The following is a 22,326-nucleotide window of genomic DNA, read 5'->3' on the forward strand; positions in this document are numbered from 1 at the left end:
CGTTTTATAAAAGAACGACTGAGACCAAAAACTTAACTTCATTGTAAAATCTTGCAAAATTGATTATTCTGTTTTAAATTGTTTGCATAAAAATATCATTCAAAATTCCTTAAAAAAAGATAAAATTTTTAAGCTAATGTGAGGAGAAAAATTATTCTCAAAATTATATTTTGGTCATAGTTGTAAGTTCTTTTTGTAAAACGAAGCCCTGTTCTTTCAGTTATCAAGGCAGTTGATGAATTCCACTCTTTCAAAATGATTTTTTTTAATGTGCATGTATTAAAGTCTATCAAAAAAGACTAACGAGTGCTTATTTCTAAAAGTTCTTAGAAATAAAATTTTGCTGAAAGAATCATGAACACAAATATTTAATGTTTGTATAAACAATGATTAAGATATCTTTAAGACACATTGGTAACCTTCTGCTATCTTTTTTAATATGTAATGCATCATCCTTAAACTTTTCATATTTAATTTTTCCTAAAACTTCCACAGGTGTCCTTGGGTGATAGGCCCAGTTTGTTCAAATGAGGTCCAAAATTTTTCATGGAAAAATATGCAGAAATCTTCTAAGATTTGTAGTACAGATCTATGAAATTAAAATTTATATTTTGACTTATATGCAGGTACCCTCACATAGTGTAGATTCATCTCTGTTAAAACTATGGTCCTTTGAACAGGGACAAAGGAAAAATCTGAAAAATTTAATCTTAAAATCTACAAGGCCACAAAGAATTTTAAGAATTTTAAGAATTCCCCTAAAAAATATGATGCTTCAACCTACCCAATTGCAATGAAAGTCTCATGTAGTATTAAATACAGATTTGTTTACCTCATTCCCTTTAATTACACCAAGTGGGAATAAGTTAGGGCTCTCAAGTTTTATAAAGAAATAGGCAAGACAGAGGAACAGTTAAAAATCATTGTAACTCTCAGGTGACTGTTAAGCCCATGGGCCTCTAGTTAACATTTTGTCAAGGATAGAGAAAAGCTTTTATTAAGTACTTGATCTGATGTCACAACTTGACTTGTTATGTAGGTTGTGATTCCCTGCATTGGGGGTACAATTGCGACACATCATGTGACTGTTCCCAGAATGCTTTGCGTTGTGACAGTGTAAGAGGGTGTGTCTGTAAGACTGGTTGGACAGGAACCCTGTGTGAGACTAACATCAATGAATGTGTGGATCCAAGTTTGTGTTCAGCTACAGAGGTGTGTGTAGACAACCCAGGATCCTACAGCTGTCAGTGTGTCAGTGGATACCAGAGAAATGCTTCACAAATCTGTCAAAGTGAGAAATAGCTTTGTTTTGTTTATCATTAGATCTCTTCTTTATATTTATTTATATAGGAGTAACTTCATGTACAGTACACATTTCTCATGTATCTAACAGTTAGTAATTCAAATCCCACTTTAATCTGTTCCTTTTTTCTGTAGATGTGGATGAGTGTAGCTCAGCCCTCCATAACTGTACCTCCACAGAGATCTGTCAGGACATACCAGGTTCATTCCTCTGTCCATGTCAAGTGGGATACCAGAGAAATATCTCCTCTGGGGCATGTGAAGGTAGAGAGGGTCGAATCTTTATTTATTTATAATTTATGACTTCAGATATGAATATCTTTACTATTAAAACAATGTTATCTCCAAATTTTGAGTGACATTTTGACTTTTAGATATTGATGAATGTGTGGAGGGTACTGGCTCCTGCTTGCAGAATTGTCACAACACTGTAGGGAGTTATTATTGTACCTGTTATATTGGATATCAGCTACAAGACGACAGGAGAACATGTGTGAAATGTAAGTATGATATCTGATATGATATCTGATGACACCAGTTACATTGGATAATATCTTCAGATGACAGGAAAACTTGTGTGGAATGTAACTTTGATATCATATAGCAACTGTTACTTTGGATGAAAATGTGTGAAATGTAAGTAGAATAACTGTTATTGATTACATTAGATACCATCTTAAGATGACAGAATAAATTGACTGTGTGAAATGTAACTTTGATATCTGATAGCAACTGTTACATTGGATGACAAAACTTGTGTAATATGTATGATATCAGATATCACCTGTTACATTGGATACCATTTTAAGATGACAGACGAACTTTTGTGAAGTGTTATGTTATCTAATATCATCATAGTACCTGTTACATTTAATATCATTTAAAAGGTTGCAGGAGATTGAGTAAAATGCAAGTATGATATCTGATATCAGAAAAGCATGTTATATTGCCAAGAATAAAAACATTACAGAAAAATCAAATATTGAAAATCAATTTAAAATTAGTCTTTAAATCATGAATAAGCATAGCTGATTAAAGAAAAAAAATGTGCCAAATTTATAAAAGTTTGTTAAATCTGCCATTTATTGTTTTGCCTTGAGATACATAAGAAATATTTCTATTCTCTTTAAATATGGGGGCCAAAATTCCCTGTATACAGTGTTTATGCATGTATATCCATCAAATTGCCAAATATGTGCAATCACTTTGGTAAGTATATAATAACATGGTTGGTTTGTAGCCAGAAATCCCTGTCTCGGAGCCAGTGTGGATGGAACCTGTGACACAACTCATGGAGGATGTACCGTCAACTCCTCCAATGTAGCCTATTGTTTCTGTGACCATGGATATGACCTCCAGGTCAATGCTTCAGGATTCTCGCTCTGTATAAGTAAGATATCACATTTTTAGATATGTCACCTTTTGCTTGTTTTGTCTGGTCAGTGTTTGGTTTTATGACTAAGTATTGATGATATTCATAAAAGTTGCACTAAATTCTGTAGAACTTTCTGATTTTGCTATCTATAATACATGCATCAATATCAGTGAGTTTTGCAGTAAATTCTGTAGATGTTCTGGTGTGACTGATATCTGTTGATGTTGTAGATATCAATATTGTTGTAGATATCAATATTGTTGTTGTAGATATCAATGAGTGTGTGACCAACATCTCTGGCTGTTCCCACATCTGTAATGATGTCAGTGGTAGCTTCTACTGTGATTGTCCTGATGGATACAAACTGACAACGGATCACAAAACATGTGAAAGTAAGCTTATTATACAGTTAGTAAAAATATCAAAAAAAAATCTTTTCAACTAACTGCGCATCTTATAGACTGAATCTTGAGATCATAATGAAATGACTATGGCATTCTTCTTTCCAAACAGGTTGTATTGAGACCAATACATGGGGACCAAACTGCACCACTCCCTGTAATTGTGCAGTGGGGGCATCATCATGTGACCCCATTCAGGGCTGTCTGTGTCACCTGGGCTGGACTGGAATACTGTGTGATACAAATATCAATGAATGTACAAATGCAACCTCACCTTGTAATGCAACCCAAATATGTGTTGACACCCCAGGATCCTACACTTGTAAATGTGACACTGGATTTCAAAGTGACCAAACAGGAGGATGTCAAGGTATGGAACTATTCCAAAGTTTATACAAATTTATTTTTGCATTTAAGTATTTAAAATTTATCAAGTACAAAGCTGTTTTGCTTCTTTAAAGTTAGGAGCCCCATGTTAAATTGGCCTAATTTGAAATTGATCCATTTTAGAGTAAGTACGAAAATGATGAAAACAAAAGCTGGTTTGTTAATCTAGTAATTATGCAGTCTTTTATGTCTGTCTTAATATTTCCAGAAGTAATTATTTTTTATGGCATAGACCGAAGGTTATAAGCCATACTAGCGATTGTAATGTTCTTGGCTTTATGAAACCAAAGGTATCAGTCGATGCATCTGCAAAAGAAAATGGAACATATCAATTTCTTTTGAAAATGGTCACAATGAATAACTTGAAAATAAAATTGCATCAAGTATATCAACAATTAATTCTTTTACAAAGTACAGATACTGTATTTATTCTAATCATAGAAAAGTGGGGACCTTACTGATAGCTTCTGTAGATTAATTTCTAAATAGTGAAGTGTCTAATTACATGGATCGATTTTTGGCAGGAAAAACAAATTAAAAGAAAATAAACAACAATGCAGTAAAAAAAAAAAATCATGAAACTACTTGAATGGGCAAACAAGAGTGTTAGAAACTTTGACTTTTAAAGTTCAATCTTTACCATTACAATTTTACAACTAATAAATTTTACCGTAAATTGGATTTTGTAGTATACTATATACCATACCAGATCATAGCTCGTAGCTATATAGTGCAATCACTGAAAATGTGTAAGCTAAAAAAAAATTTTTAGAAAGTGACACTTAGACAATTGACAAGTAGAATAGTTATAAAATAAATCCTTCATAGCACTTCAGCTGACAGAAAAGAAATGAATTATTCAACAACATGGACAGGCTTCAATGTTTGTTTACTTTCAACAGAATGTGGTGAATTAGGACCCTGATGAATTCAGACCTTGGAATAAAGCCCTCACCTATAATTGGGATACTTTGTTTACATTGTTTAATTTTATAATTAGAAGAACTTTTAAGATTGTTTTTCATGTTTAACACCATCAAACCTTTAAGGCTTTTCATTTATTAATAACTTTTTACATCTTGGAAGAAAACACAAAAATATATTTTGATACAGGCATTTTGTGGCCTATATTATTAGTCTTAAGAAAAACGATTTTTGAGAAATGAGTGATAGATATTTACTGATTTCCCATGCATTTTTCTGAAGTTGAAATCATTAATGTTAAAATCTTGACATTGATTATTTATAACATTTTAACCCAATCAGACTCAGCTGTTATCTGTCATTTTAGATGTTAATGAGTGCCTCAGCAACCAGGACAATTGTCAGCAAATTTGTATCAATACTGCTGGCACCTTCAACTGTTCGTGTCGATCTGGATATGAGTTAAATACTGATGGATATTCATGTCAAGGTAACTGTTAAATAACTTTTAAGGACTGACTTAGAAATTGTCCACATGGCTGAACTTGCTTTTCATATGTACTAAATTTCCTTTTAAGACAAAAATGAATGCTTACCTGGAATGATTGGGAACACAAGCTGTCAACAATTTTGTACAAATACAGAGGGAGGGTATTTCTGTTCCTGTTCTCAATCATATGAATTAGGAAATGACCAAAAAACATGTACACTAACAACCACATCAACCACAACCACCACCACAACCACCACCACAACAGAAGCTCCTACAACCACAACAACAGAAGCTCCTACAACAACAACAATAGAAGTTCCTACAACCACAACAACAGAAGTTCCTACAACAACCACAACAGATGTTCCAACACCCACAGCAGAAGCTCCTTCAACCACAACAACTAGAGAAGCTCCTACAACCATAACAACAGAAGCTCCTACAACCACAACAACAGAAGTGCTAACATTTAAAGCAACAGAAGCTCCTACAACCACCACAACAGAATTTGCTACACCCACAACAATAGAAACCCCTTCAACCACAACTACAAAAGCCCCAACAACCATGAGTACGACAACAGAAGCTTCTACAACCACAACAACAGAAGTTCCTACAACCACAACAAAAGAAGCTCCTGCAACCACCACAACAGAAGTTCTTACAACCAGAACAACAGAAGCTCCTACAACCACCACTACAGAAGTTCCAACAACAACAACTACCACTACAGAAGCCTTGACCACTACTACTGAAGCACCAACAACTACCACAACTACTGAAACTCCAACCACTACAAGAACTACAGAGGCACCAACAACTACCACTACAGAAGCCTTGACCACTACTACTGAAGCACCAACAACTACCACAACTACTGAAACTCCAACCACTACAACAACAACAGAGGCACCAACAACTACCATCACAGAAGCCTTGACCACTACTACTGAAGCACCAACAACTACCACAACTACTGAAACTACAACAACTACACAGGCACCAACAACTACCACTACAGAAGCCTTGACCACTACTACTGAAGCAACAACAACTACCACAACTACTGAAACTACAACAACTACACAGGCACCAACAACTACCACTACAGAAGCCTTGACCACTACTACTGAAGCACCAACAACTACCACAACTACTGAAACTACAAGCACTACAACAACTACAGAGGCACCAACAACTACCACCACAGAAGCCTTGACCACTACTACTGAAGCACCAACAACTACCACAACTACTGAAACTACAACAACTACAGAGGCACCAACAACTACCACTACAGAAGCCTTGACCACTACTACTGAAGCACCAACAATTACCACAACTACTGAAACTCCAAGCACTACAACAACTACACAGGCACCAACAACTACCACTACAGAAGCCTTGACCACTACTACTGAAGCACCAACAACTACCACAACTGCTGAAACTCCAAGCACTACAACAACTACACAGGCACCAACAACTACCACTACAGAAGCCTTGACCACTACTACTGAAGCACCAACAACTACCACAACTACTGAAACTCCAAGCACTACAACAACTACACAGGCACCAACAACTACCACTACAGAAGCCTTGACCACTACTACTGAAGCAACAACAACTACCACAACTACTGAAACTCCAAGGACTACAACAACTACAGAGGCACCAACAACTACCATCACAGAAGCCTTGACCACTACTACTGAAGCACCAACAACTACCACAACTACTGAAACTACAACAACTACACAGGCACCAACAACTACCACTACAGAAGCCTTGACCAGTACTACTGAAGCACCAACAACTACCACAACTACTGAAGCTACAACAACTACAGAGGCACCAACAACTACCACTACAGAAGCCTTGACCACTACTACTGAAGCACCAACAACTACCACAACTACTGAAACTCCAAGCACTACAACAACTACACAGGCACCAACAACTACCACCACAGAAACCTTGACCACTACTACTGAAGCACTAACAACTACCACAACTACTGAAACTACAACAACTACACAGGCACCAACAACTACCACTACAGAAGCCTTGACCACTACTACTGAAGCACCAACAATTACCACAACTACTGAAACTCCAAGCACTACAACAACTACACAGGCACCAACAACTACCACTACAGAAGCCTTGACCACTAGTACTGAAGCACCAACAACTACCACAACTACTGAAACTCCAACCACTACAACAACTACAGAGGCACCAACAACTACCATCACAGAAGCCTTGACCACTACTACTGAAGCACCAACAACTACCACAACTACTGAAACTACAACAACTACACAGGCACCAACAACTACCACTACAGAAGCCTTGACCACTACTACTGAAGCACTAACAACTACCACAACTACTGAATCTCCAAGCACTACAACAACTACACAGGCACCAACAACTACCACTACAGAAGCCTTGACCACTACTACTGAAGCACCAACAACTACCACAACTACTGAAACTCCAAGCACTACAACAACTACACAGGCACCAACAACTTCCACTACAGAAGCCTTGACCACTACTACTGAAGCACCAACAACTACCACAACTACTGAAACTCTGACCACTACAACAACTACACAGGCACCAACAACTACCACTACAGAAGCCTTGACCACTACTACTGAAGCACCAACAACTACCACAACTACTGAAACTCCAAGCACTACAACAACTACACAGGCACCAACAACTTCCACTACAGAAGCCTTGACCACTACTACTGAAGCACCAACAACTACCGCAACTACTGAAACTCCAAGCACTACAACAACTACAGATGCACCAAAAACTACCACTACAGAAGCCTTGACCACTACTACTGAAGCACCAACAACTACCACAACTACTGAAACTCTGACCACTACAACAACTACACAGGCACCAACAACTACCACTACAGAAGCCTTGACCACTACTACTGAAGCACCAACAACTACCACAACTACTGAAACTCCAAGCACTACAACAACTACAGAGGCACCAACAACTACCATCACAGAAGCCTTGACCACTACTACTGAAGCAACAACAACTACCACAACTACTGAAACTCCAAGCACTACAACAACTACAGAGGCACCAACAACTACCATCACAGAAGCCTTGACCACTACTACTGAAGCACCAACAACTACCACAACTACTGAAACTCCAAGCACTACAACAACTACACAGGCACCAACAACTACCACTACAGAAGCCTTGACCACTACTACTGAAGCAACAACAACTACCACAACTACTGAAACTACAACAACTACACAGGCACCAACAACTACCACTACAGAAGCCTTGACCACTACTACTGAAGCACCAACAACTACCACAACTACTGAAGCTACAACAACTACAGAGGCACCAACAACTACCACTACAGAAGCCTTGACCACTACTACTGAAGCACCAACAACTACCACAACTACTGAAACTCCAAGCACTACAACAACTACAGAGGCACCAACAACTACCACCACAGAAGCCTTGACCACTACTACTGAAGCACCAACAATTACCACAACTACTGAATCTCCAAGCACTACAACAACTATACAGGCACCAACAACTACCACTACAGAAGCCTTGACCACTACTACTGAAGCACCAACAACTACCACAACTACTGAAACTCCAAGCACTACAACAACTACAGAGGCACCAACAACTACCACTACAGAAGCCTTGACCACTACTACTGAAGCACCAACAACTACCACAACTACTGAAACTCCAAGAACTACAACAACAACTACAGAGGCACCAACAACTACCACTACAGAAGCCTTGACCACTACTACTGAAGCACCAACAACTACCACAACTACTGAAACTCCAAGCACTACAACAACTACACAGGCACCAACAACTACCACTACAGAAGCCTTGACCACTACTACTGAAGCACCAACAACTACCACAACTACTGAAACTCCAAGCACTACAACAACTACAGAGGCACCAACAACTACCATCACAGAAGCCTTGACCAGTACTACTGAAGCACCAACAACTACCACAACTACTGAAACTACAACAACTACACAGGCACCAACAACTACCACTACAGAAGCCTTGACCACTACTACTGAAGCACCAACAACTACCACAACTACTGAAACTCCAAGCACTACAACAACTACAGAGGCACCAACAACTACCACTACAGAAGCCTTGACCAGTACTACTGAAGCACCAACAACTACCACAACTACTGAAGCTACAACAACTACAGAGGCACCAACAACTACCACTACAGAAGCCTTGACCACTACTACTGAAGCACCAACAACTACCACAACTACTGAAACTCCAAGCACTACAACAACTACACAGGCACCAACAACTACCACCACAGAAGCCTTGACCACTACTACTGAAGCACCAACAACTACCACAACTACTGAAACTCCAAGCACTACAACAACTACACAGGCACCAACAACTACCACTACAGAAGCCTTGACCACTACTACTGAAGCACCAACAACTACCACAACTACTGAAACTGCAACCACTACAACAACTACACAGGCACCAACAACTACCACTACAGAAGCCTTGACCACTACTACTGAAGCACCAACAACTACCACAACTACTGAAACTCCAAGCACTACAACAACTACACAGGCACCAAAAACTACCACTACAGAAGCCTTGACCACTACTACTGAAGCACCAACAACTAGCACAACTACTGAAACTCCAAGCACTACAACAGCTACACAGGCACCAACAACTACCACTACAGAAGTCTTGACCACTACTACTGAAGCACCAACAACTACCACAACTACTGAAACTCCAAGCACTACAACAACTACACAGGCACCAACAACTACCACTACAGAAGCCTTGACCACTACTACTGAAGCACCAACAACTACCACAACTACTGAAACTCCAAGCACTACAACAACTACAGAGGCACCAACAACTACCATCACAGAAGCCTTGACCAATACTACTGAAGCACCAACAACTACCACAACTACTGAAACTACAACCACTACAGAGGCACCAACAACTACCACTACAGAAGCCTTGACCACTACTACTGAAGCACCAACAACTACCGCAACTACTGAAACTCCAAGCACTACAACAACTACAGATGCACCAACAACTACCACTACAGAAGCCTTGACCACTACTACTGAAGCACCAACAACTACCACAACTACTGAAACTCTGACCACTACAACAACTACACAGGCACCAACAACTACCACTACAGAAGCCTTGACCACTACTACTGAAGCACCAACAACTACCACAACTACTGAAACTCCAAGCACTACAACAACTACAGAGGCACCAACAACTACCACTACAGAAGCCTTGACCACTACTACTGAAGCAACAACAACTACCACAACTACTGAAACTCCAAGCACTACAACAACTACAGAGGCACCAACAACTACCATCACAGAAGCCTTGACCACTACTACTGAAGCACCAACAACTACCACAACTACTGAAACTCCAAGCACTACAACAACTACAGAGGCACCAACAACTACCACTACAGAAGCCTTGACCACTACTACTGGAGCAACAACAACTACCACAACTACTGAAACTACAACAACTACACAGGCACCAACAACTACCACTACAGAAGCCTTGACCACTACTACTGAAGCACCAACAACTACCACAACTACTGAAGCTACAACAACTACAGAGGCACCAACAACTACCACTACAGAAGCCTTGACCACTACTACTGAAGCACCAACAACTACCACAACTACTGAAACTCCAAGCACTACAACAACTACAGAGGCACCAACAACTACCACCACAGAAGCCTTGACCACTACTACTGAAGCACCAACAATTACCACAACAACTGAATCTCCAAGCACTACAACAACTATACAGGCACCAACAACTACCACTACAGAAGCCTTGACCACTACTACTGAAGCACCAACAACTACCACAACTACTGAAACTCCAAGCACTACAACAACTACACAGGCACCAACAACTACCACTACAGAAGCCTTGACCACTACTACTGAAGCACCAACAACTAGCACAACTACTGAAACTCCAAGCACTACAACAACTATACAGGCACCAACAACTACCACTACAGAAGCCTTGACCACTACTACTGAAGCACCAACAACTACCACAACTACTGAAACTCCAAGCACTACAACAACTACACAGGCACCAACAACTACCACTACAGAAGCCTTGACCACTACTACTGAAGCACCAACAACTACCACAACTACTGAAACTCCAAGCACTACAACAACTACAGAGGCACCAACAACTACCATCACAGAAGCCTTGACCAGTACTACTGAAGCACCAACAACTACCACAACTACTGAAACTACAACAACTACACAGGCACCAACAACTACCACTACAGAAGCCTTGACCACTACTACTGAAGCACCAACAACTACCACAACTACTGAAACTCCAAGCACTACAACAACTACAGAGGCACCAACAACTACCACTACAGAAGCCTTGACCAGTACTACTGAAGCACCAACAACTACCACAACTACTGAAGCTACAACAACTACAGAGGCACCAACAACTACCACTACAGAAGCCTTGACCACTACTACTGAAGCACCAACAACTACCACAACTACTGAAACTCCAAGCACTACAACAACTACACAGGCACCAACAACTACCACTACAGAAGCCTTGACCACTACTACTGAAGCACCAACAACTACCACAACTACTGAAACTGCAACCACTACAACAACTACACAGGCACCAACAACTACCACTACAGAAGCCTTGACCACTACTACTGAAGCACCAACAACTACCACAACTACTGAAACTCCAAGCACTACAACAACTACACAGGCACCAAAAACTACCACTACAGAAGCCTTGACCACTACTACTGAAGCACCAACAACTAGCACAACTACTGAAACTCCAAGCACTACAACAGCTACACAGGCACCAACAACTACCACTACAGAAGTCTTGACCACTACTACTGAAGCACCAACAACTACCACAACTACTGAAACTCCAAGCACTACAACAACTACACAGGCACCAACAACTACCACTACAGAAGCCTTGACCACTACTACTGAAGCACCAACAACTACCACAACTACTGAAACTCCAAGCACTACAACAACTACACAGGCACCAACAACTACCATCACAGAAGCCTTGACCAATACTACTGAAGCACCAACAACTACCACAACTACTGAAACTACAACCACTACAGAGGCACCAACAACTACCACTACAGAAGCCTTGACCACTACTACTGAAGCACCAACAACTACCACAACTACTGAAACTCCAAGCACTACAACAACTACAGAGGCACCAACAACTACCACCACAGAAGCCTTGACCACTACTACTGAAGCACCAACAACTACCACAACTACTGAAACTCCAAGCACTACAACAACTACACAGGCACCAACAACTACCACTACAGAAGCCTTGACCACTACTACTGAAGCACCAACAACTACCACAACTACTGAAACTGCAACCACTACAACAACTACACAGGCACCAACAACTACCACTACAGAAGCCTTGACCACTACTACTGAAGCACCAACAACTACCACAACTACTGAAACTCCAAGCACTACAACAACTACACAGGCACCAAAAACTACCACTACAGAAGCCTTGACCACTACTACTGAAGCAACAACAACTAGCACAACTACTGAAACTCCAAGCACTACAACAGCTACACAGGCACCAACAACTACCACTACAGAAGCCTTGACCACTACTACTGAAGCACCAACAACTACCACAACTACTGAAACTCCAAGCACTACAACAACTACAGAGGCACCAACAACTACCACTACAGAAGCCTTGACCACTACTACTGAAGCAACAACAACTACCACAACTACTGAAACTCCAAGCACTACAACAACTACAGAGGCACCAACAACTACCATCACAGAAGCCTTGACCACTACTACTGAAGCACCAACAACTACCACAACTACTGAAACTCCAAGCACTACAACAACTACAGAGGCACCAACAACTACCACTACAGAAGCCTTGACCACTACTACTGAAGCAACAACAACTACCACAACTACTGAAACTACAACAACTACACAGGCACCAACAACTACCACTACAGAAGCCTTGACCACTACTACTGAAGCACCAACAACTACCACAACTACTGAAGCTACAACAACTACAGAGGCACCAACAACTACCACTACAGAAGCCTTGACCACTACTACTGAAGCACCAACAACTACCACAACTACTGAAACTCCAAGCACTACAACAACTACAGAGGCACCAACAACTACCACCACAGAAGCCTTGACCACTACTACTGAAGCACCAACAATTACCACAACTACTGAATCTCCAAGCACTACAACAACTATACAGGCACCAACAACTACCACTACAGAAGCCTTGACCAGTACTACTGAAGCACCAACAACTACCACAACTACTGAAACTCCAAGCACTACAACAACTACACAGGCACCAACAACTACCACTACAGAAGCCTTGACCACTACTACTGAAGCACCAACAACTAGCACAACTACTGAAACTCCAAGCACTACAACAACTATACAGGCACCAACAACTACCACTACAGAAGCCTTGACCACTACTACTGAAGCACCAACAACTACCACAACTACTGAAACTCCAAGCACTACAACAACTACACAGGCACCAACAACTACCACTACAGAAGCCTTGACCACTACTACTGAAGCACCAACAACTACCACAACTACTGAAACTCCAAGCACTACAACAACTACAGAGGCACCAACAACTACCATCACAGAAGCCTTGACCAGTACTACTGAAGCACCAACAACTACCACAACTACTGAAACTACAACAACTACACAGGCACCAACAACTACCACTACAGAAGCCTTGACCACTACTACTGAAGCACCAACAACTACCACAACTACTGAAACTCCAAGCACTACAACAACTACACAGGCACCAACAACTACCACTACAGAAGCCTTGACCAGTACTACTGAAGCACCAACAACTACCACAACTACTGAAGCTACAACAACTACAGAGGCACCAACAACTACCACTACAGAAGCCTTGACCACTACTACTGAAGCACCAACAACTACCACAACTACTGAAACTCCAAGCACTACAACAACTACACAGGCACCAACAACTACCACTACAGAAGCCTTGACCACTACTACTGAAGCACCAACAACTACCACAACTACTGAAACTGCAACCACTACAACAACTACACAGGCACCAACAACTACCACTACAGAAGCCTTGACCACTACTACTGAAGCACCAACAACTACCACAACTACTGAAACTCCAAGCACTACAACAACTACACAGGCACCAAAAACTACCACTACAGAAGCCTTGACCACTACTACTGAAGCACCAACAACTAGCACAACTACTGAAACTCCAAGCACTACAACAGCTACACAGGCACCAACAACTACCACTACAGAAGTCTTGACCACTACTACTGAAGCACCAACAACTACCACAACTACTGAAACTCCAAGCACTACAACAACTACACAGGCACCAACAACTACCACTACAGAAGCCTTGACCACTACTACTGAAGCACCAACAACTACCACAACTACTGAAACTCCAAGCACTACAACAACTACACAGGCACCAACAACTACCATCACAGAAGCCTTGACCAATACTACTGAAGCACCAACAACTACCACAACTACTGAAACTACAACCACTACAGAGGCACCAACAACTACCACTACAGAAGCCTTGACCACTACTACTGAAGCACCAACAACTACCACAACTACTGAAACTCCAAGCACTACAACAACTACAGAGGCACCAACAACTACCACCACAGAAGCCTTGACCACTACTACTGAAGCACCAACAACTACCACAACTACTGAAACTCCAAGCACTACAACAACTACACAGGCACCAACAACTACCACTACAGAAGCCTTGACCACTACTACTGAAGCACCAACAACTACCACAACTACTGAAACTGCAACCACTACAACAACTACACAGGCACCAACAACTACCACTACAGAAGCCTTGACCACTACTACTGAAGCACCAACAACTACCACAACTACTGAAACTCCAAGCACTACAACAACTACACAGGCACCAAAAACTACCACTACAGAAGCCTTGACCACTACTACTGAAGCAACAACAACTAGCACAACTACTGAAACTCCAAGCACTACAACAGCTACACAGGCACCAACAACTACCACTACAGAAGCCTTGACCACTACTACTGAAGCACCAACAACTACCACAACTACTGAAACTCCAAGCACTACAACAACTACAGAGGCACCAACAACTACCACTACAGAAGCCTTGACCACTACTACTGAAGCAACAACAACTACCACAACTACTGAAACTCCAAGCACTACAACAACTACAGAGGCACCAACAACTACCATCACAGAAGCCTTGACCACTACTACTGAAGCACCAACAACTACCACAACTACTGAAACTCCAAGCACTACAACAACTACAGAGGCACCAACAACTACCACTACAGAAGCCTTGACCACTACTACTGAAGCAACAACAACTACCACAACTACTGAAACTACAACAACTACACAGGCACCAACAACTACCACTACAGAAGCCTTGACCACTACTACTGAAGCACCAACAACTACCACAACTACTGAAGCTACAACAACTACAGAGGCACCAACAACTACCACTACAGAAGCCTTGACCACTACTACTGAAGCACCAACAACTACCACAACTACTGAAACTCCAAGCACTACAACAACTACAGAGGCACCAACAACTACCACCACAGAAGCCTTGACCACTACTACTGAAGCACCAACAATTACCACAACTACTGAATCTCCAAGCACTACAACAACTATACAGGCACCAACAACTACCACTACAGAAGCCTTGACCAGTACTACTGAAGCACCAACAACTACCACAACTACTGAAACTCCAAGCACTACAACAACTACACAGGCACCAACAACTACCACTACAGAAGCCTTGACCACTACTACTGAAGCACCAACAACTAGCACAACTACTGAAACTCCAAGCACTACAACAACTATACAGGCACCAACAACTACCACTACAGAAGCCTTGACCACTACTACTGAAGCACCAACAACTACCACAACTACTGAAACTCCAAGCACTACAACAACTACACAGGCACCAACAACTACCACTACAGAAGCCTTGACCAGTACTACTGAAGCACCAACAACTACCACAACTACTGAAACTACAACAACTACACAGGCACCAACAACTACCACTACAGAAGCCTTGACCACTACTACTGAAGCACCAACAACTACCACAACTACTGAAACTCCAAGCACTACAACAACTACAGAGGCACCAACAACTACCACTACAGAAGCCTTGACCAGTACTACTGAAGCACCAACAACTACCACAACTACTGAAGCTACAACAACTACAGAGGCACCAACAACTACCACTACAGAAGCCTTGACCACTACTACTGAAGCACCAACAACTACCACAACTACTGAAACTCCAAGCACTACAACAACTACACAGGCACCAACAACTACCACTACAGAAGCCTTGACCACTACTACTGAAGCACCAACAACTACCACAACTACTGAAACTGCAACCACTACAACAACTACACAGGCACCAACAACTACCACTACAGAAGCCTTGACCACTACTACTGAAGCACCAACAACTACCACAACTACTGAAACTCCAAGCACTACAACAACTACACAGGCACCAAAAACTACCACTACAGAAGCCTTGACCACTACTACTGAAGCACCAACAACTAGCACAACTACTGAAATTCCAAGCACTACAACAGCTACACAGGCACCAACAACTACCACTACAGAAGTCTTGACCACTACTACTGAAGCACCAACAACTACCACAACTACTGAAACTCCAAGCACTACAACAACTACACAGGCACCAACAACTACCACTACAGAAGCCTTGACCACTACTACTGAAGCACCAACAACTACCACAACTACTGAAACTCCAAGCACTACAACAACTACAGAGGCACCAACAACTACCATCACAGAAGCCTTGACCAATACTACTGAAGCACCAACAACTACCACAACTACTGAAACTACAACCACTACAGAGGCACCAACAACTACCACTACAGAAGCCTTGACCACTACTACTGAAGCACCAACAACTACCACAACTACTGAAACTCCAAGCACTACAACAACTACACAGGCACCAACAACTACCACTACAGAAGCCTTGACCACTACTACTGAAGCACCAACAACTAGCACAACTACTGAAACTCCAACCACTACAACAACTACACAGGCACCAACAACTACCACTACAGAAGCCTTGACCACTACTACTGAAGCACCAACAACTACCACAACTACTGAAACTCTGACCACTACAACAACTACACAGACACCAACAACTACCACCACAGAAGCCTTGACCACTACTACTGAAGCACCAACAACTACCACAACTACTGAAACTGCAACCACTACAACAACTACACAGGCACCAACAACTACCACTACAGAAGCCTTGACCACTACTACTGAAGCACCAACAACTACCACAACTACTGAAACTCCAAGCACTACAACAACTACAGAGGCACCAACAACTACCACTACAGAAACCTTGACCACTTTTACTGAAACATCAACATATAGTGAAATGTTAGTTTCTACAACTAGTGCGAGTCCAGTGATTCTAGGTATTTTTGTAGCATCAAATATTTTTCCAATTATTTATACATTTAACAAAAAAGGTCACTTACCATTTTAAGGTAGAAAATAAAATTGAATATCAAGCTTTAAAAATTATTTCTGAACATCTTTTTTTAATTAGTGATCTCCCTTCTGTTTTTTTTTTCTTTGTCAGTGTAAAAAATATTCAGAAGACTTATTCTGACTTTACTGAATAATATTTGAAGAATTATGTTTAATATATGTGATATTTCATCCATTTCAAGTTGGTGGTTCAAATGTTTGCTTTTCAAAGTAAGACTGTACTATCCTTTTAAGATTTTCTGCAATATGGAGAAAATTTTGGTGATGTCCGAGGATCCTATGGAGATGATTTGTTGTTGGCTAAGGTAGAAAATCCAGTGGGGTTTACATGTGGATCTTCATTGACTCATAAAATTTATGTAAGTTGCAGAAAATTAGTACAGGTGTTTATCAAAATTTACAGAAAATATTATACACTTTATTAATCTTTATTTTTGTTTCTACTTTTCATAATACAGGGGAGAAAGAGAGATCTTTCAGGATTAAATGCCTGCTATTTTTAAATATTTTTTGAAAGCGTAAATAACACAGAAAACAGATGCAATGTTTGTTTAATTAATTTCTTCTGACTGGAGACATTCTGTTAAATTATTGAAAATTGTGTGACACTCATTCATCTCATGCAAATGAATGATTCCTGGGGAACTGGAGTTGTACTCTAAAACTAATATTTTATTGGTGTGCACGTTGCATGCTGACGTAACCTCCCTAGGAAAAAGTATTTTTTTGAAATACATCTCAAATGTTGAATATTTTGACTCTAATTGTATTATCCTAATTCTGCAGGGCTTTATTGACTCTTCTGGAACAGGTTCCTGTGCCCTTTCAGTTGGAATTTTAAACCGAACAAGTGGCAAAATTTGAAATATTGATGACTTCTGTTATGTTAAAGTGTTGATTAATGTTAATCCCTCTGCTCATTCATATACAATTTGTCCGTAATGCTTATGATTATCCAAAAGAAATCTAATTTATAAATAAAGTGCACTCAATTTCAGCATACCTTTGACAGGAACTTCCTGTTAACTTGACAATTTTATAAAGGAATAATAGTCATTTAACCCATTGTGAGTTAATCTCTCTTTTTAGAGTATTGATGAACCTTATATAAAGTTAGATTGTAGACATTCCCTATTTACATCTTTATGAATTGTAATCTCAAAACATTGGCAGATTTAGAGGGGGGCCTGGGCCCCCCTTTTGTGTCCAAAATGTACATAAGATTTAAAAAATCAATTTTTTTTTGTGTGGCCGTGGGCCCCTACCCCGACCCCAAACTAGTTGCCCCGTCCCCCCCTTTTCAAGATTCCTGGATCTGCCACTGCAAAATATGTTAATTTTATATGAAAAGTACTGAATAATTCAATTTGCTTGTCATTTGGGAATTTTTACAAAAATTTTGGGAAAAAGAGCCAATTTTCAATTGGGACAGTTTCCTTTTACTGGACCTGGATACAATGGATATTAAGCCCTAATTCTTCTCAAATAGCTTTTATATATAATAGAATTTTTAAATTTTGATTGTTAAATTAAAAAAAAGAACATATTTGAACAAGATATATGGATTCTGAAATTTTTATACGCCCGTCTTTAGATGGGACATATTATGTTATGGCGTTCATGTCCGTCCGTCTGTCCATCTGTCTGTCTGTCTGTCTGTTAGCTTTTCTCGTGTCCGGCTCATAACTTTAATACTATTAGGCCTAGGATTATCAAACTTTGTCAGCTGATACTTCTTGGGTAGAAGGTGTGTCGCGCACTAAAAGTAGGTCGTTCTGACCTTTAATTAAGATGCTATGGCCAAATATGGAAAAATCCTGTCCGGCTCATAACTAGAAAACTATTAGACTTAGAATCATCAAACTTGCCCAGTTTATGCATCTTAGGGAGAAGGTGTGTCGCGACCTATTTCAAGGTCACTGTGACCTTTAATTTAAGTGAAATTTTAAAAAAAAAACTGTCTTTTTACTATTAAATTACACAATCCCAAAAAATGTAAAAGTGTTGCAGTATCCTTATTAAAAAGATGTTAAAATCAAGAAATACTTATTTTTTTCATTATATACTTTACAGCAATCTATAACAAATATAATGTTACAAGAGAAATTCCACCTCTCCCATGGGTGTAATTGTCAAGCACTGGTCAAGGAGAATTTTGATAACAGAAAATTGCATGTCAAATTAGAGAGAAATTAATGAGTTTAGTGTGAGGAGCTAACTGGTAGAGCATCTCTGATCAAGCAGGTGTTATCTATATCTCTTGGGAATTGGGCAGAGGAGTCAGCCATGTTGGATTAAATAGTTTTTGTGGGCTAGCCTAACTTTTAAAATGAATTTGGTGAAAAGTAATTAAAACTAATTTGATATTGTATAATAAACTAATTTGATATCGTATAATAAACTAATTAATTAAAACTAATTATACTCCGGGGGGGGGGGGGGGGGGGGGTATGATATTGGAATTAGCATGCCCATTGTCCATATGAATTGCAGCTTAAAACCAGTGTGACATTGAATCTAAAAAAAACAACAAGTATTTAAAAAAAAAATTTTAATTATGGTAGATAGTCCCTACAAATCTAAGAGTCAAGCTTCTGCTTGACTCTTAGATTTGTAGGGACTATCTACCATAATTAAAATTTTTTTTTTAAATACTTGTTTTTTTTGTTTCAAGATTACAATATTTTTTCTTTTTATAAATCTTTGTAACAAATTAAAAAAAAAATCTTTGTTTTCAAATTTAATTTCAGAATGACATAAATATGCATTTTAATTGCACTACCAAGCAGATAGCGCAGATCCATTCATCCCTTGGGAGTAATGAGTGGACATGCATCTAGTTAAAGATTAATTAATGAGTTCAGTGTAGGAAGGCAAGCTGTCTCAATCATTTCTGTTAGAGCATCTCTGATCAAGCAGTTCTTATCTGTGTCCTTTGGGAATTAGACAGAAGAACTGCTGGTCAGTTTATAGCATATGTCATTTGATGGCCAGTCTTTTATTTTAAAATTAAATTGGTATAGATTAAGTTGTTAAGACTAAATTGATATTGTTTAATAGGATATTTTTATTTAATTTTTTGAAAATATCAACTAGTAAATTTCAGAGCATCATGTCTCACAAATATGAAAGATGTGTGTGTGTGTCACTGTGTGTGTGTGTGTGTGTTTGGGGGGGGGGGGGGGGGGGCTGCAGATGGGCATTTGTCAAGCTCTAACACTACCAGTTGAGGATCTATAATGTAATATTTGTTATAATGCCTACACCACATGAAATGTATAAACAACAATTATAAGAAATGGAAAAATCTTGGAAATCCTTGTATCAAGGTTGACTTGATTTTCTTGCACTTTAAACTGTTCGTGATAATTGAACAATATTTGACGGGCGTATCATGCTGTGGCGGGGCACTTTATTATTCAATGAAAAGATTTTTTTAATTGTCTTCTAAAGATATGTCTTAATTAATAACATGAAAGCTGCCAGTACATGTATATGTAGAACTGCAGATGGTTTTGCTATGGACAAATTTAGGCACTAATTGATTTAAAGATCAAGGAACCATTTACAACGTTCACTTATCCATTTTCCAGATCTACACAAATGGCTATATTACTCTTGATGGTGACTTCAACAGTGGTAGACCTCATCTGTTTTCAAATCTGAATGAAATACAACCAGGCTCTATGGTTGCTCCTTTCTGGTCAGACATTGACATGACAAGAGATTCCAGAATTTGGTATCATTTCTACAACAAATTCACGGCAGAGTCCTCAGTTCTGAGCCAGGCCCGGTCTCTGATTGTGGAGAATTACAGAGACTCAGCTACAGCCTCTAGTTTTAACCCTAATACAGCTTTAGTCGTGACATGGGAGAATGTTCATCCTGCTCCAGTGTCATCATATTCCTCACAGGTAGTGTACTAATGTGTACTAATGTACTTTTTTCCACAGGGTCATAATTCAGCAGAATCAGAATTTCTGTTCAATCTGCAGGTAAAAAATTACGCAGATTTCTTGAACTGCCTTAATGTCTTAGATGCTGCCTTTAAGTTTCCTCAAAAAATTGTGACCGGTACGTAGCATAAATTAATTCCACACTGAAAAATGTACATCTACAGTATTCTGAAAGCATGGATAACTAAATGTTTGAAAACAATCAAATTTGTGAGAAACATTTGCTTAGGGATGATCAGATTTGCTAGTTGTTCATTAGAACTTTGCTTTCTATTGTATATAATATTATCATACATGCTTAAAAATCTGATTACCTTTTTTAAAAAAGACATATATTTTTTTAATAGAATGCCAGTTTCCAGCTTCTGATAGCCAGTGATGGAGTGACCACTTATGCAGCCTTTCTGTTTAAACAGATGGACTGGATTCCTCCTAAACCTGCCTTACTGGGCTACAGGTGTGGGTCAGATGACCTCTACAGTCACCCTGCTTCTCTGACCCATCACATTCTACAGGATGTCATTAACAATGGTTATAACAGTAAGTTTGACTTATTTTTCAT

At 39.8% G+C, this 22,326-nt stretch overlaps 4 protein-coding genes across 4 annotated transcripts in view; all 4 read left to right on the top strand.

Moving 5' to 3' along the window:
• The window catches only part of LOC133195952 (mucin-like protein), a 47,614-nt gene extending 42,724 nt beyond the window's left edge, over positions 1-4,890 (top strand). The window contains exons 18-24 of the mRNA XM_061331940.1: positions 1,040-1,291; positions 1,438-1,566; positions 1,677-1,802; positions 2,543-2,692; positions 2,947-3,069; positions 3,191-3,448; positions 4,757-4,890. Coding sequence (XP_061187924.1) covers positions 1,040-1,291; positions 1,438-1,566; positions 1,677-1,802; positions 2,543-2,692; positions 2,947-3,069; positions 3,191-3,448; positions 4,757-4,890 — 1,172 coding nt within the window. The remainder of the gene's footprint in view (positions 1-1,039; positions 1,292-1,437; positions 1,567-1,676; positions 1,803-2,542; positions 2,693-2,946; positions 3,070-3,190; positions 3,449-4,756) is intronic.
• A 100-nt stretch (positions 4,891-4,990) lies between these two features.
• Positions 4,991-14,650, top strand: LOC133195961 (mucin-2-like; the record flags this gene model as incomplete). Its single annotated transcript, XM_061331949.1, has 5 exons — positions 4,991-5,587; positions 5,633-6,096; positions 7,707-7,732; positions 12,243-13,156; positions 13,382-14,650. Coding segments are annotated over exons 1-5 (3,270 nt in total), but the record flags the coding sequence as incomplete, so codon positions are not given.
• A 21-nt stretch (positions 14,651-14,671) lies between these two features.
• On the top strand, positions 14,672-16,297 carry LOC133187478 (mucin-5AC-like; the record flags this gene model as incomplete). Its single annotated transcript, XM_061322875.1, has 1 exon — positions 14,672-16,297. A coding segment is annotated over one exon (1,626 nt), but the record flags the coding sequence as incomplete, so codon positions are not given.
• A 1,395-nt stretch (positions 16,298-17,692) lies between these two features.
• Positions 17,693-22,326, top strand: part of LOC133195970 (uncharacterized) — a 46,119-nt gene continuing 41,485 nt past the window's right edge. Inside the window, exons 1-4 of the mRNA XM_061331961.1 lie at positions 17,693-17,732; positions 18,043-18,167; positions 21,402-21,722; positions 22,112-22,304. Of these exons, the coding sequence (XP_061187945.1) occupies positions 17,693-17,732; positions 18,043-18,167; positions 21,402-21,722; positions 22,112-22,304 (679 nt within the window). The remainder of the gene's footprint in view (positions 17,733-18,042; positions 18,168-21,401; positions 21,723-22,111; positions 22,305-22,326) is intronic.

The sequence above is a fragment of the Saccostrea echinata genome, unplaced genomic scaffold (genome assembly GCF_033153115.1).
Source record: "Saccostrea echinata isolate AGI-Se365-2 ecotype Australia unplaced genomic scaffold, CSIRO_AGI_Sech_v1 ptg000001l, whole genome shotgun sequence".
NCBI classification, from domain to species: Eukaryota; Metazoa; Mollusca; class Bivalvia; order Ostreida; family Ostreidae; genus Saccostrea; species Saccostrea echinata.